This window comes from Camelina sativa, chromosome 14, assembly GCF_030686135.1.
Source record: "Camelina sativa cultivar CO46 ecotype springtype chromosome 14, ASM3068613v1".
In the NCBI taxonomy this organism is placed as follows: domain Eukaryota; kingdom Viridiplantae; phylum Streptophyta; class Magnoliopsida; order Brassicales; family Brassicaceae; genus Camelina; species Camelina sativa.
This window is the reverse complement of record NC_141893.1, coordinates 8,006,305-8,020,415: the sequence shown is the minus strand read 5'-3', so window position 1 is coordinate 8,020,415 and position 14,111 is coordinate 8,006,305. Positions and strand designations below refer to the sequence as shown.

General features: G+C 35.3%; 1 protein-coding gene across 1 annotated transcript; it reads right to left on the bottom strand.

Annotated features, from left to right (window-relative positions):
* Positions 1–772: 772 nt before the first annotated feature.
* On the bottom strand, positions 773–3,811 carry LOC104740556 (hexosyltransferase GAUT11). The gene is made up of 2 exons (XM_010461181.3): positions 3,244–3,811; positions 773–2,519 (listed from the first exon to the last, which is right to left on the bottom strand). Exons 1-2 carry the CDS (start codon positions 3,394–3,396, stop codon positions 1,059–1,061), a joined length of 1,614 nt encoding a protein of 537 aa, XP_010459483.1. The 5' UTR covers positions 3,397–3,811; the 3' UTR covers positions 773–1,058.
* Between the last annotated feature and the right edge of the window lie 10,300 nt (positions 3,812–14,111).

The window sequence follows — 14,111 nt, the reverse complement described above, 5'->3', positions numbered from 1 at the left end:
TCCATTAATAATCTCAAACATAAGTCCAATTTGTGAGTTTTTGGTGGGCTCATACAGAAATATCTATCTTGGCCCAATTACAAAATTCTGGGGATTTTTGCCTACTAAATTTACAAACCCATTTCATGGTGAAATTACAAATCAAAATGTTCTCACAAATTCTTTGAAGCAAAGGATTTCCCGACATTTTGCAAACTTCCCTCTTAGCGAGGTGTTTTCATTGCCAAAGTCAAAGATCACTCTAATTAATGTAAGTACAGTGGGGTTTACTCCCTCTGGAACTAACATATGAAGACGTTAGCATGGAATTGTCAAGGGGCAAGAGCTAAAGAGACTTCTCGTCGACTGGGAGAGATGTGTCGAATGTACTCACCAGGTTTTATGTTTTTATCTGAGACCAAGAATAATAAGACGTTTCTGCAATCTTTGCAAGTTGATTTAGCATTTGACAACCTCTAAACTGTTGAGCCTGAAGGTACAAATGGAGGTTTAGCCCTTTTCTATTCAAAGGACTATCCAGTTAAGTTTGGCCCAGGAGCAGCAGGTCTTGGTGGTTGCGAGATAGGAGAGTAAGAGAAAATCTTAGAACTTGGAGATGAGTGTTTCTCGTCAAGAAAGCTATAGATGTTGGAACCCTCACCTTCTTCAAAAACAGGAGCTACTGGCACATTGAGGAAATCCTCTTGATAAACCGGTTGAACAAGATATGGGCAGTGGGAGGAATCATGGTTGAATCGAGAGCAGTTAGTACAACTAGTATAGATAACAAGAGTTTTTAAGCTTGAAAAAAAAAGTAAAATAGAAACTCGCCAAAAATAATTATCCCTGTAATCTATTTAACCGTAAATACATTATGGACCCTCTAAGGTGTGATTATAAGTTTCTCTTCGGACCATAAGAAGAAAACAACAAGTCTTCAGAAGGACATTCTGAATGTGACAAACTTTTTCTGAGATCTACAATATTCCAAAAAAAAAAAAAAAAAAAATCTTCAAAGTGTATAAGCAATCAAGAATCTTCTGATATGGATTAGTCTCAACTCTCAAAGTCATTTTGCTTCAAGCTGTGACACAATCTTGTAAATAAGGATGGCTCGAGTTCAAAAACTTTAACCAGAAAGGTTTATATCTACCAATGGCCAGCTTTAGCCAAGGCTTCATGTTACCATTATAGTGAATCACAGCTGCGGTTTCAATCAGCCGGTTATCAATGTTCACATCGTAACCTAAACCCAAGACATGCCATCTTCTGTCCAGTGGCTCTGTAAGACCATAGAAAGACAGTAGACCTGGAGGGAGTGTCCCGAGTTTCCATAGCGTTCGTTCTCTATTTTGCTCTTGCCAGTAATGATACCTAGCAGTCACGTTCGCTTTCCTCCAAGCGATCAGATCAAAAACGTTCATGCCAAAAGCCCATCCACATGCTTGCGGGTCGAACTTTGAGCTGATGAGAGGGTTCGAGAAATTTAGATACTTGTAATAACGGTGAAAGGCTTCAAGACATGTTTCCACAGCTCCATTGACGTTTCCATGGAGATCCAAGGAGAAGAGTGGAGTCAAATCTTTCTGAACAACAACATCATCATCTAGGAAAACGATCTTCTCTAGCTGTGGATAGATCTCGGGAATGTAAAATCTGAGATGGTTTAGTAATGACAAGTACTTTGGATTTCTCACTTTTGGCTCGGAAATCGTATCTTGACTTGTCTGTTCCCCGAAATAGTACGCTCTTGCATCTGAGTCCAGCAGTTGCTTAACAACAGGAGAATATGAAGCATTCAACCAAGAAAACTCCTCTATGCTCCTGATCTCTATAGCTGAGCCCTTGAAGTCATTACTTAAAAACCAGGCCTGCATAGCTTTGTAGCTCACTCGATTTGTCACTATGTGGAAAACAAGCTGTTTCGGATGATCAGCATTTGAGACAGTTGAATTGACAACAACCGAGGTGGCAATCAAATTATCCGAGAAGATGCAGAAATGGTAGAGGTTGTTGTCAACAAGTCTAGGTGAGTTTCTGTTCTCATCTGCCAGTTCATGGCGAGATGGCTCTGTTAACCAATCAGATGTGAGCTTGATCATCACACAATGGAGGCTCTTTGGTAGTGCCTCGGCAACCAATTGCCCAAATATCGTGGTTTGAACGGTGGCTGCATTTGCACGCTCTTCAAGGGCTTGGATGTGAGATTTCATGGTCATCATTGTGGTGGCAATGTCGTAATGTGCATCTTGTGCTTTGAAGATAAGAGCTGATAGACCAGTAATAATCGGTTTCGCCTCATCTAATGAAATAGGTTGTCCTCTCATTGCTGCTTTTGAGAGCAAGAACTGACAACTCCTGATCTTAGAACTCAATTCCCAAGCTAAATGAAGATTATTGTGCTCTTTGGCTATAAAAACATAAGCTTTGGCAAGCGTCATTTGCTCTGCTAACTGCCTAGAGAATGAGGAAGCACTTGTGACCTCTTCTGTGATGTTTAAACGGGGAGGAGATACCTTTTCGATGCTTGTGTCTCTCTCCTATCAAAGAAAAAGAAGATAGGAGTAAGTTTTCCAAAAGGCAGACATCGAAAGAACCAATCTTACACAGACAAAATCCATTTTATGAAGATTCATCCAAAGTCAATTTATCTTTAGTAACATGTACATCATCACCAATTTCTGATATAACTACAGCATGTCCTTGTAACAGAAGAAACCTAACTTAAACACAAAAAAATCCTTCCCGTCTGCAACTCTAATTTACACAACATAAAAGCACCTCTCCAACAACATTGTTATCTTTCAAATTTACCAGCAATCAACTCTTAACTATTTCTTGTGTTTAAATCGAACATAAAAGATTAGGCTATACATCTCACATATGAGCTTTTGCACTCTTTGAAAGCAAACAAACAAATAAAGAAACTAGAACAGGCAGCCACAATATCTTCAAGTAACACCAATAACCAAAAAGCTTTCCGTAGATTACGAAAACAACAGAGGTTCACACATTCAAAAGTCTACTCAATTGGGAGCTTAAAAATCAAATTCAATTGAACAAAAAAAAAAACAAAAAAAAATCAACTTGAATCAAATTAGGTTACAATCCCAGTAGATTAAACAAATCTAGTCAGCACAAAAAAAAAAAAAAGATCCAGTATTTTTTTTATCATGAGGGATGATGATAAAAGCAGGAGCAAAACTCAAATCCATTAGCTATGGAGATCATCAAATTAAGAAAGAGAGAGGGAGAGAGACATACAAGTAAAAGGTGAGATGGATCTTGTTGATGGTGATGATGCTGAACAATGAAGAGAACTAATCCAGCGAGAGAGAAAGAAGCAAGGAGAAACCATATCCAGCTCGACAATCTCCTTCTACCTCGCCGCCGGTGATCCACCGGCCAACGCCTCATCTTTCGCTACTTACTCCACCCACCCACCCGACCCAATCCTCCCACCTGTTCTTTTAATGACAAAATAAAAACACTAAACCCAGATTCGAGCAGAACACCCCAAACCAAAAAAAAAAAAAAACAATTGCAAAATCTGCCGCCGACAAGAGATCCAGAGGAGGAAGAAGAGATTTATTTAATCCAAATAATATAATCTCTCTTTGTAAGAGAGAGAGAGAGAGAGAGACTGAAGAAGAAGTGAGATTGGGATTGAGATTTGAGAATGTGAGAAAATGTGGGCTTTTGCTTGATTTCGTTTGTATGTAATAGGATTTGAGTGCATCGATCGAATGAATCCTTTCGTCACTGTCCCAAAAACAAATGTTATTATTATTTGCTATCATTTCTTTTTATTTTATTTTTTATGTTCTGCTTTTTAAACTAAATGTAATCTTCTTATTAATGTTTTTGTTTACTGTTAAACTATATGACATACAATATCTCTATTGGGCACCCCTATATCACACTACTCACTCGTCAACCAAGCGTTGCTAAGTAGATTTGGGTAATGTCAATGTACTGTAAAATCATGACATTATACCGACCGATCAAATTAATGATGTGATTTATTAGTAAATTTTATTGGGATTTCATGGGAATTGATCTTTGGTTTAGACCTATAGTACAACTTCTCGTTCAGATAAAAAAAAAAACCCCACTAGACCACCATCAATTGATTTTAATTTGGTTTAATCTTCTTCAAAAAAATTTCCTCAATGAGAAAATAGTTAGTTAGTTACCAAACTAAAACCTTGTACTGTATGTATATTTTCAGTTGGTTTCGATTAGAAAACTCTTATTTTGTGGGTTTTTGAGTTTTTTTTTTTTGGTTTTATATCAAATAACTTTTAACTGTTTTGATCGAAGATAAGATAACGTTAGAACTCTGGGAATATCTTTGTTTTCTGCCGGCGTAAATTGTAATTTAAAATGTATCTTTTTCATGTTTTATAATATTATCAGGTGACCAAAAAATAAATAACGTTAGAACTATTATTATCTAGATAAATAATTAATTGTTTAACTGCTTTATTTAAATTAACCAAAAGTAATACAAAATCGCATTTATACACATATATAAGTTATTGTATATGTCTTTGTATGAAAAAGAATCGGGCTTTAGTTTAGTTTAATCTGTTTAAAACCAAAGTATATCGGAAAAAAAACTTAAAAATACCCCATTTATTTTTTATTTGGAAGTTTAATACCTCATGTTAATTTATTGGAACAAAAATACTTCATTTAGTTATTGTTGGATAAAAAATACTTGATCTTTGTATTATTGGTAGATTTATATCTCTGACTTAACATCCGTTAGCGGGTGTGACAGAATCATTTGACGGTGTTAAAAGTTTTAATTAAAGTCTTACGTGATATATATTGTACATTTAGTTATAGTACTAGTTATGTTAGCGTGGTCTGATAGTAATGATTGGGTTTAACTTCATACCATATGCGGGTTCGATCCACATTAAAAGCAAAATTTTTTTCTTGGGTTTAACCTTCGTGTCTCGCCGGTGATGATGAATCAGAAGAAAATGTATGAGCAACAACATCTTCGTTCATCAAATCTTTTTGTCCACCCCAATCCACTCTGCACTGGACTGTCTTTTAAACTACGCTAGAAGCTATCTCGCCGATCTCCTCTCTCCCTGCGTCCGCCGCATCGAATACCGATCTCCTCCCTCCTCCGATCCACCGCGTCGTATACATGTACTTCGATCTGATCCTCGTCGACGACATCGCTAAACTCGCCGCCACAGATCTCGGCCGCAACTCAGTCCTCGCCGCGCCGAAGTACTGCAACGAAGATGTTGTTGCTCATCACCGGCGAGACACGAGAAAGAGGTTAAACCGGAAAAAAAAAGTCTGCTTTTGATGTGTATCGAACCCGCACATGGTGTAAGGATATTCCCAACCATTACTACCAGACCACGCTAACATAACTCTTACCATAACTGTCTATGTAATATATATTTACTAAAACTTTAAACACCGTCAAATGATTCCGTCACACCCGTTAACGGATGTTAAGTTAGAGGTATGAATCTACCAATAATACAAAAATCAAGTATTTTTTATTCAATAATAATTAGATGAAGTATTTTTGTTCCAATAAATTAACATGAGGTATTAAACTTCCAAATAAAAAAGAAATGGGGTATTTTTAAGCTTTTTTCCCAAAAGTATATCCTAATTCGATGGTGAGCACCATGCCGAATCTCTCTACCATTTTCTTTCCTTTCATCAATGATCAATTGATAGCCAAACATCGACACTTTTACAAATTTTTACTTTGTACAAGTGTGTGGTTCGGTAAGCGGCTACTAGCTATATATATTGATGGTAATATATACTAATATACTCATTTTTCAAAAACGCTAACAGAAACTGCATGTGTGGTTAGTAACTTAATATGTCTCTTTAGCATTTTATGTTATTTCTACGTTTATCACCTTCTCTTTTACGAGGATAGCCAAAAGTTTTTTTATTTTAAAAACAGCGCTTTTACAAGTGTGCATGGTGTTTAGGTGATGAAATGTATTCCTTATGTTCGTTCCATTAATGCTTTAAATTATGTACGTTTAAAAGTTCTTATGTAAAATTTCAATGTATTTAACCTTTTTATTATTTATATGCTGCAGCAGTATGCTCTTATTGGTTGAATTAGTTTTACTTAATGGTGGCTTGATGTAAAAAAATATATATAAATTATACAGTATGATGATAGAAATTCTTAATTTTGTGCAAAAATCTTAAACATTAATGCTTAAAATGGGTACTTATTTCCAATAATAAGAATGGGGATACTACTGGTGGTGGTGGTAATGGATGAACTAACTATTTTTAATGTGGCCATTAAAAATTTATTGGTGCCAACTAACTAATTAACTATTTTATTGATCAATTAAGGTTCCATGAATCCATGACCTGAAAAGTCTTCACGTTAACATGTTGGATCGAGCAATCACAACTTTACTTGTTTACATCAGAATCAATGTTGTCCTTTAATTAATGGACAATTAACTTAGGTGTAACAAAGTGGAAACAAAGTTGGAGGAAATATATTCACTTTTGTTTTTTGAGTGTTTTGACGAAACCGTTGGATGGTGATCGCATCTTTTCATCAAATCGCATGTTTTTTTTTTTTCTGTACACCTATCAAATTAAACAACAGTGTCGAATAATGTTTCACTAATCGTCTTTTTCTTCAGCTCTTTTTAACATTTCTTTCCTCCATCATTGTACAGTATAGTTTAGCGGCGTATTGTCTCATGATTCTTTTATCTATTTTAATTTTTTTTAATAACTTTGGCTTATAATTCGAGTTGGCATCGGACTTGGATCTTCCAGTATTACATGCTTATTCAACTATCTATGATCTCTTTATCTTCTGTCGGGTAAGCATAGATTATTGGAAATACAAAAAGCTAACGTAAATGCTATGTGTAAAAAGAAGCAACCAATCCGGTTTGTCTCCAATTGTCATTTTGCTAACACGGTAACACCGGTGAAAATAAGCGCTTTAATGTTTTTTTTATAAAACTTTCAATATATTAATTTTTAAAAAAAATTGGATAGTAAACTCATTCAGGTGGTCATTATAGCAATGTGCTAATCAAAAGGGTACGAGAAAGTGTGCTTTCGAGGAGAAAAAAAAAAAAAAAAAAAAAAAAAAAGAAGAAGATAACAAAGAGAAAGAGGTAATAGATTTGATATGGATAAGAGAAACTCGACAATGAAAAAAAAAAGAGTTTTGAACTTTCTTTCATTTTTATCCTCTGATTCCTTTTGTAATAATAACTCAATATCTCAATAGTGATTAGTGACTATTGTAATTTGATTCCAAATTAACAAAATTCAGTCCTTATGAAAAAAGGATTATTAGGATTTATAATCCTATACAAAGAAGTCGGAAAATAGCATGTGGATACACCATGTAACATATCCTTTTGACAATGTTTTTACGGGAGTGTAGTACCCAACTGGTAGTACCAAGATGGCTATGACAGTTTAAAAAATATGTATGGCTATGATGGTACTATTATATAGACAATTAGAATTATTAGAAGGGAAATTGGCAAAACTAACTAAGAAAAAAACTAAAATTAAATCCCTAACCACTCTAACCATATAACTATAATATACACTATATTAACTATATTATATACAATCTTACCTTTCCACCACCCCTACCTATCTCTTTACCATTATCTTCACCACCTTCAGCCACTTCTACCGGAAATCTCCGCCGACAACCTCCGCCGGAAATCTCTGCCAGCAACTTTTGTCGGAAACTACCGTCGGACGGAAATCTCCGCCGACAACATTTGTTGGAAACTTCTTCCGGAAACCGCCGCCAAAAACTTTCACCGGAAACTATCGCAGAAACTTTTGCCGGAAACCTCCGCCCACCTCTGCTGGCAACCTCCTCCCATCTCCGCCGGAAACCTCCACCCACCTCTGCCGGCCGCCGATCTCCGACCACCTCCTCCGGCCACCGCCTCCAACCAACCGCCACCACTCCCTCCACTACATAAAACATTAGAATGGTAATTTTGCTCTACCCCTATCCTGATTTCCTAATAGTTTTATTATACTATATTTTTTTATTTTTGTTACTGAACTAATTCACCCTTATTAGAAGTGGTACTACTTTTTGCCAGGTCGTCCAAATTTATTTCCATGCAGAAAAGTAGAATTGATATATGCTGAATCTATCAGAATCAGCCAATCATATCACTGACCTCTCTATCATTTATTAATTTTTATATCAGTAAACAGTTATATTGATAGATATTTTATTTTTGAATATTTTATAAAATTAGATTTTTTATTTAGATCAATTTGATTTTATATATTTCATAAAATTATGTTTTTTAAAAAAATATTTAGAGTCACATATTATTCTTTTTATTTTCTTTGACCAAACATAATCACATATACATATTTCAAATATATTTGTATTTCTAAATTTTTTCATAAAAGTGCATGCTAAAGAAATTTAAATTGTAATTTATACAAAATATTGGAAAAAGATGGAAAACGACTCTAAAAGGAGGTTGAAAATGGAAAGTGTACATCAAATAGTTATTTTGTTTAACAAAGTGGTTAATTTATCTATACCAAAACAAATATATGAGGTAAATATGAAGATAATACTTTAACTAAAAGTCCAAAACATATTTTGGATGTAGATCTGGAATTTTCAAGTTTTAAGAAAATATAGCTGTTCTATTTTTTCACCGAACAGAATACTGTAGGGAAAATCTATAATATAAAGTGTGCATCCGGGTTGGACTGAGAAGGTGCACGAGCAGCTCGAGAGTAAATCCCGGCTATATTTTAGCTTGAATACTTTGAACAGGAAAAAATATGTCAAACTGAGGACTGGAGGAGCCAACTTTGAAAATAAATTAATACATATATCTCAAAATTAATCCATTGTGTCCAATTGTCCAAATGTGGTTGGGAACTAGGACTATGTATTAACTTCTCTATTTCTAAATAACTAATTAATGTTTGTTTTTAACACATTTAAAAAAACAATTGAATTATTTTAAATAGTTTACTGATATTAGTTCCACTTCTTTCACTTTACAGTATGTTGATCACAAATGAAGTAAAAAAAATATTGATTTGAACCAGAAAGTTAAGCCAATAATAATGAAGTGCAGCTATTTAATCAAATGAAAAATATACTCCATTAAAAAGTGGAACAAGAAAAAAAAAACAAAATCTAAATTAATAGGGGCAAAACCGGACTCATTAGGCAGGTGAATAATTTTATTCCTAAGGAATTAGGGAGTATGCAACTATGCATGTATATAAATTTATTTGGTATTACGCCATGCACTTTTGAAATGTCAAGAGTCATACACAAGAATGTGTGGTACTAGCACAGAGTGCCAACTGCGAAGACCGGCAATGACCAGCTAGCAACGACGACTCGTATGATTATGCATCATAACTTATAATATCGATTTCGAATTGTGTGTAGTAATAATTATTTGTTTTAATTATCCTGATACTGCTGTATTGTATCAGAATTAAAATTGAGAGTTAAAGGAAAACAAATAATAAACACAATTGTTTACCAAAAAAAAAAAAAAGGTCCAGTGGAAAAAGTTGCAGATTTGTTAGGAAACTACTTCGACTAGTACAATAGACTACTAATTTATGGTTCATTCGTGAAGCAACCCTAGCTAGCGACGTTTATATTTGGACGAAGAAACGAAATGAGCGTCTATTAATACTTTCTATATTTTATTTTATTTTAACAACTTTTTGGATGGATTTTAGATATTTCGAAATGAAAAATTTCTCAAATTTTGCCGAGATTCATGATAATGGACTATAAACTAAACACCGAGTATCTTAACTCACAATTTACGAAGTATATATATATATATATATATATATCCTCGCATGCAGAAAAATAAGATTGAAAATATAGATTATATTATTGTTTCCAGGTATGATCATTAGAGCAACGAACTACATAAAAAATGTGTAATGTATAGTCTATTGGTGTATATAGGAATACAGTAATACCGTTGCCTAAGAAAAAAACTAACAATAGGGCAAAGAGACTAGCTAAGACATTAATTGTATAAGCCGTTACGTTCCTGAAAAACACAACTTTGAATTAGTGTTTTTCGTTTCTAGTCACTTTATTTATGCAGAGAAGACAATATATTGTACTGTAAAAAGCAAAACATTCCTTTTATCGAAATATTGTTCGTGAAACAAATCTCAGCTTTTACTTTTGAATTCTGTATGGTGGTGCTTTCAAAAGGTTTTAAATGATAATGCACTTCTTCTTTATCTTTAGAGCATGATTACTGGTGTAACTCTTTGGGTTACTCTCTATATTGGGCCCCAAAAATGTAATATTAAACCCATTTTTTAGTCCAAAACACAGAGTATCGGTTCCATGGGAAGGTTTGGGAGAATCACCCTAAGTCACGCGACGTGGTCGTTTGTGATTGGTTGATTGAGAAATATAAAAGGTAAATTTTTTTTTTCCTAATTTTTTTTTCATTCTTTCCCGATTCTCACTCGTCTCTCTCGTCTCTCTCGTCCGTCGGAGATAAAAGCCGAATCAACAACCATCGGAAAAATCAACCGATTACCATCAAATCGTTGATTTTCCGGCTAAATCTCGATGGTTGTTGGTCAGACGGAGGGTTATTGGTGACTGAATTGGCGTAATTGGGGTTATCCGTTTCGATTTGCAATCTTTGGCGACGGCGAATGTTTCACAGCGGTGGGAGCACGATGGCGTACGATTGGTGGGATAACGGCGGATGTCCGGCGAGCTCCACCGTCTAGCGAATCGGTGAGAAACGGTTCGTCTTTTGATTTTTGATTGTTTGTTTAAACCCTAATTTATCACCGGTGGTCTTTAATTTTTAGGGTTTCATATTAATTCGATTGTTTGTTAGAATTATTAATATTTGCTGTCAATTTGACTTATTAGGCATCGATTATGAGATTAATTTGATGTTCACTTCAATCCAGAACGTTCCTCACTCAAAAAAATATCACTTCTAGCTGATTTAAGGTTCTTGGATCTATGTGGCGCTCAGGTTGGAGTCAATGAATCCATTTATTTGGTTGCATTTGTCCTTTTTCCTTGGTGGATAGATAGATGAGTTTATTTGAGATCTTGGATTATCTTTCACCGTCTTGTAGAGTATAACTCAGGGATTTTGATTGCTAGCAAATCCATAGTACAGATTATATATGTTGTACCTCCCTCGATGCTTTTCATTCCAAATGCTTCTTCAACATGGCAGGTGTGTGCGTATCACAGATGAAGGTGTGATTACCATGGCTAATAGTTGGACCTCCCTCGAATTTCTCAGGTATTATTCTTTTACAATTCTAGAACTATTTTGCTTTGTTGTTGTTGTCAGTGACTCTTTTTGCTGACACCATCCAATGAAAACCGAAAAATTGCAGCTTGTTTGGGATAGTAGGAGTGACTGATAGATGTCTAGAGACTCTCTCGCAGACATGCTCTGCTACACTCACCACTCTTGATGCTAATGGCTGCATCGGCATCAAGGTGTGTACTGTGACTTTTTCCCTTTTACGTTGTTCTTACTCTACTTGGTTTGTGGGTTTGTCAAGAAATTTTATGGCTTTCTATCGGATATGACCTTTACTTTGTTCTGTTTTTCTATTTCAATTGCTACTAGCTTTTTGGTTTCTGGGTTTTTGCTATTCATTGTGTGTGTGTGTGTGCAGAGTAAGTTAGGAGGAGGAAGCCAGCAGCAAGGTCAGAGAGTAAGCTACAACAAGAGTAAGCTCACTCTTGGCTTACGGACAGTCAAAATTGATAAGGTATGGTCCTATATCTCTCATATGTTGTTGTTCTTGTTTTTTTGAGTTGTGATTGGGATGAATGAGTTGGTGTTATAGATTGTTCTTGTTCTTGTTCTAACTTGAAAAGGTTTGGTTTTATAAATTGTTTATGTTTTTTTATAAAACTGTGAGTTCTTGTTCTATATTGCTGTTTTCTTTTTTTGCTCTAGTGTTTTTTAGTCTTTTTGAAACCCGATTGTTGTTCTTTCGCTTGTCTTGATATTTGTTGTGATTTTGAATAAAAAGCATAATTACACTGGTTTATTGAGAAACATGATTGAATTTGAAATTAGTATTGACTTTAAACATCAACTTTTTGAAAATTTGGTACACAAGTAGATTTTCTGAAAAGTTATTCAGTTGTCTACTCATAGATTTACTGAAAAGTTTTTCTCTTCACATGTAGATTTACTGAAAAGTTTTTCAACTAAACACTCATTAGCCTTTTACTCAATAAACCTTTACCTTTTGTTATCTAACCTTCAGTTTAAAAGATAAACTAACCTTGAGTTCAATATAAACCCTCATTGTTAAACAATATAAACCCTCAAGCTACAAACTCTTTTCGTTAAACATAAGCTTTCATTAAACAAAAACAATGGATCCTTATCGTTTGTCAGATGAAAATTTTGTTGATCTTTTGAATTCTCAAAAAGTTCTCAACGTTTCTGATAATCCTAACCCTCCACATTCTGCTCAATCCTCTCAGCCGATTCAATTTAGCAACCCATTCTCTTCTGAGCCACCCCACTTTACCTCAACATTCTCTTCTCAGCCACCTCATTTTAGCTCAACATTCTCTTCTCAGAATCTTAACTTTAGCCCAGCATCCGATACTGAAGACTGTATTGAGGTCGAAGAGACTGAAGAAGACGGAGGCAGAGGAAGTAGGAAGAGGTGGACTGCAGAGGAGGATGTCAACCTCATAAGTGCTTGGTTAAACACCAGCAAGGATCCAGTTACCAGTAATGAGCAGCGGAAATATAGTTTCTGGCAGAGAGTTACAAGGTATTTCGAAGCAAATGGTGGATCAGCTGGTTCAAACGCAAGAGGGCAAACACAGTGTAAGGCTAGGTGGAACAAGATAAACCACCAAGTCAACAAGTTTGTGGGCTGTTACGCACAAGCGTGTACAAGAAGGAAGAGTGGAGAATCAGAAGATGATGTCTTGAGAATGGCTTATGAGCTTTTCAATAACGACATGAAGAAGCCATTTCTCCTTGTACATTGCTGGAGGGAGCTGAAGCACGATCAGAAATGGCTCACAGAAGAATGTAGCCACAAGCGGATTAAGCTTGCATCTGAGGCTCCTACTTCGAGTAATGATGGTGCTGAGAAGAGGCCTCCGGGAGTTAAAGCTGCTAAGAACAAAGGGAAGAGACCGACTGTTAGTATTGATGTTGAAGATGGTTCTGTCCATAAGTTAGACAAGATCATTGCAATGAAGGATCAAGAACAAGCAGCTAAAGAGAAGCATGGCAAAATGAGATTGCTAAACAGCCTGCTTAACAAGAGTGAACTAACAACTGCTGAAGTTGCTCTTAGAGACAAACTCGTAGATCAAATGTTGACAAACATTTAGGTTTCAATTATTATCATTTGTTATGTTTAACTCTTCTTGTTCTGTGTTTAATAAGTTTAACTCAATTATTTTATGTTCTGTGTTTAATAAGTTTTGTTGTGCTTAACTCTACTTGTATTCTTTTGTTTCAGGGTTTCGGGAACACAAATGTAGCTGTGGAACATGTCATGTGAAGAGAAGAAGTTTGCTTGATGTGGAACATGTCACGGATTTGGGAAACATGTCACGGATGTGGAACATGTCACGGATGGCTTGTGTCTTTTGCTTGTGGAACATGTCACGGATAGTTTGTTTGCTTGTGTCTTTGGCTTTTGAGTGTCGGTTAGGACAGTATGGCTTGTGTCTTTTGCTTGTGGAACATGTCACGGATGTTTTGTTTGCTTGTGTCTTTGGCTTTTGAGTGTCGGTTAGGACAGAAAGGCTTTTGTCTTTTGGTTGTATTTGTTTGGCAAGGACAGTCACATGTGTATTTGTTTCACAAGAGGACAGTCACTTGTGTATTGCTTTTGGTTTTATTTTAACCTGTGAAGTTGTGTGTTTGCTTGTATCTCGAGACTTAAAGTCTATATATTGATGTATCGTTCTTTCCCATTTGCAACCAACTTTGCATTGTGTTCCGATTCTGTATCTTTTTTTTCTCTTCACCTTTGCATTGAAAAGAATCAACCTCCTATTACAAAAAAATATTTCTCTATCTATTACTCAAACTCCTATCTTCACT